Source organism: Limulus polyphemus, unplaced genomic scaffold (genome assembly GCF_000517525.1).
Source record: "Limulus polyphemus unplaced genomic scaffold, Limulus_polyphemus-2.1.2 Scaffold2225, whole genome shotgun sequence".
Lineage (NCBI taxonomy): Eukaryota > Metazoa > Arthropoda > Merostomata > Xiphosura > Limulidae > Limulus > Limulus polyphemus.
The window spans coordinates 17,097-19,779 of NW_013667835.1; the positions used below are offsets into that span (position 1 = coordinate 17,097).

The 2,683-nt window shown below is 31.6% G+C and overlaps 1 protein-coding gene across 1 annotated transcript in view; it reads left to right on the forward strand.

Annotated features, from left to right (window-relative positions):
* The first annotated feature begins 475 nt into the window (after positions 1-475).
* Positions 476-2,683, forward strand: part of LOC106466330 (serine/threonine-protein kinase unc-51-like) — a 157,640-nt gene continuing 155,432 nt past the window's right edge. Inside the window, exons 1-2 of the mRNA XM_022394311.1 lie at positions 476-526; positions 2,460-2,552. Coding sequence (XP_022250019.1) covers positions 476-526; positions 2,460-2,552 — 144 coding nt within the window. The remainder of the gene's footprint in view (positions 527-2,459; positions 2,553-2,683) is intronic.

Here is a 2,683-nt window from a genome sequence, read left to right on the forward strand (position 1 = left end):
CTAAGGCCCATATATCTATATCCAATAAGGCTGGCCAAGTTACAAAAGTGGCTGAGCCAGTGGGCACGTATAAAGAATTGCAAAGACCCAAGAAGGTCTGAGGACAAGCTCTACAATTCAAGGACAGTGTAATGGGAGCACCAAATATGTTATGAAAGATGAATATAAAGCAGTATGGTGTAACTCATACTTGTTGGAGCTATGACACATCATATGGAAAATAGTCATCTTGTCTCGGAGGTATTGAATACTATACAAGAATGAGAAAGGTACTTGCAGTTTCAGTATATATGAGACAACAGATAGCCCTGACAGGACATAAAAAGCATTCTTCTGAGTGAGAATCAGGATTGAATGGAGTAAGTAGTATATCATGGTACAACTATGAAGTTTTGTGAGAAATTAAGGTTCAAGAAGCATTGAGGGATATAGATGTAAAAACACTACCTGCTCAATGATAGTAATAAAAGGAAACATGATAAGAGTGGACAAGTCACTGAAGGTTCAAGGATGGGATGGAAGCCAAGTGCCATTTAAGACAATGTCAAGGAATTGGATGTCATTTAAGATGAATAGCTCAGGTCTTTGAATAATAAACGAAAGGGATTAATAGCTTCCATGGCATCTGAAGATGACAGATAAGGAAGCTTTGTAAGCAGCTGTGGAAGAAACTGATAAGCCATAGTTATATAACAAATACATGAAGACAGTAGTTAGAGATAAACAAGCTTTAGACATTTCTGATGCATCAACTCCAGAAAATAGCCCAATGAGACTGATAAGCAACCAGAGAAGAACATCTGCAAGAATGATCTAACACTCAAGGTATTTGTGAGGAAAATCTGGCTCTTTGGACAATGGCTAAATGGCTAAATGTTCATTGTGGTAATAAGACTGGTTCCCTGTGAGAAAATTGATTTAATAGGGGAAACCATTATCTGTGCTGGCCAAAGTGAAGTGATAAGGAGAACCTGGCATTATGAGTAACTGATCTTGGCCAGGACCCGAGGAAGAAGACATAGTGATGGGTGTGAAAAAAGGAAGTGGTTTACTCACAAGTCACTTAAAGCATCTACTGCAAGAGAACTTAGATGTGGAGCTACAGACAAGTAGAGTTGATGAAGATGAGTAATCAATGTAGAAAAGTCATTTTCTGATGCATAAAAGTATTTTTAATCTTAAAATTAATATTACTTTGCATGATAGATAGGCAAAATGTGAAAAGAGAAAATAGACATGAGAAAAACATTGCTTTATAAACCTTAAGACATAAAAAAAAGATTATATATTGCGTATGAAAGCATTGGAATGTTTACTGATAATCTGGCAAATTTTGTTAACAGTTGCATACTAATTTAAAAGTTATAGCATGAAAACTAAATAAAGCACAAAATGGTTAGGAGGTCAGTCTGAGGAACTGAGCCTATGCTGAAAGAGTAAAGAAGGTTATTGTAGCCTTGTGCAAACTGGTTTAAAGTTTTATCTAAAGTTTTGGTCTTATTATTACAGGAAGAATATCAACGTGTAAAAAATGAGTGCAAAGATGAGCTGCTAGAATGATTTCTAATCACTTTCAATGTAAACTGTGTTAATGCTAATAAGTTTAGGATTTTTGGATTTGTTTATATCTGGGGTGCAGATGTTCAAGTTTGTTTAGGGATGAAACAATATCTGTATGAGTTGCATTTGCGATTGTGAATGTAAAAAGTAGGAAATACAGACTTGAATAACAAAAGTAATATGTTTAAACCTTGGAAGCTTAAATGCAGCCTTTTCTCAAATTTTTTGTTATTAGAAGTATGTATGTAAATATAAAGAATGGTTTGCCTTATGAGGTGGTTTATGCTGTTAATTGGACTTATTTTTAAATTTTGTTAGATAGCCACATTCTTTTTAGATATAAAGGTCTACTATGTATTCATAAGTTTATTAAAACTCTTCCTTTGTCTTTTTATTGGATTTTTGGGAACTTATGTTTTTCACTTCATTAATATTTAACATCCATGTATGTGTATCACACATTACTAAGTTTTTTTTGAAGATTTGAATATATTTTTCTTTTAAAAATATTATTTTATGTAATATTAGAAAGGATCATTGTTCAGTTATTTTGCCATTTAGATGTTAAAAATAATTATTTGTTCTAGAACCTGTTATTTTTACTTGTGATAAAACATTTTCCTTGTTCAGATATTTCTTTTATTTTACCAAGAGTTATGCTACATTTACCTTTTAGACTGCTGGATTAACAGTGGATAAAGTTAATAATTTAAAGTAACCATAGAGTTTTAGACATGGTAAATTAATTTTTTCATTTAATTTGAAGAAAGTAGTTTTGTTAATACTATACATTGTTTTACTTTCTTGCAGTGTTATCTTTCTATTTATGAGTTTTTAGCCTCTCCATGCATACCTTTAAAACATCAAATTAATATACATCAGACATATCTCTTTTTCAGAAATGTGATCTACCTGTGGCCATTAAAAGTATTACAAAGAAGAATATTGCAAAATCTCAGAACTTACTTGCCAAAGAAATTAAAATACTACAGGTAGGTATAAATATTATACTTTACCACATAAGAGCTTCAATATGTTGTTTTAAAATAGAAACTAAAAAAAAAGTATCCAAATCTTAATTTATTGAAATATTCAAAATATATATATATTACTTCTACTGAGT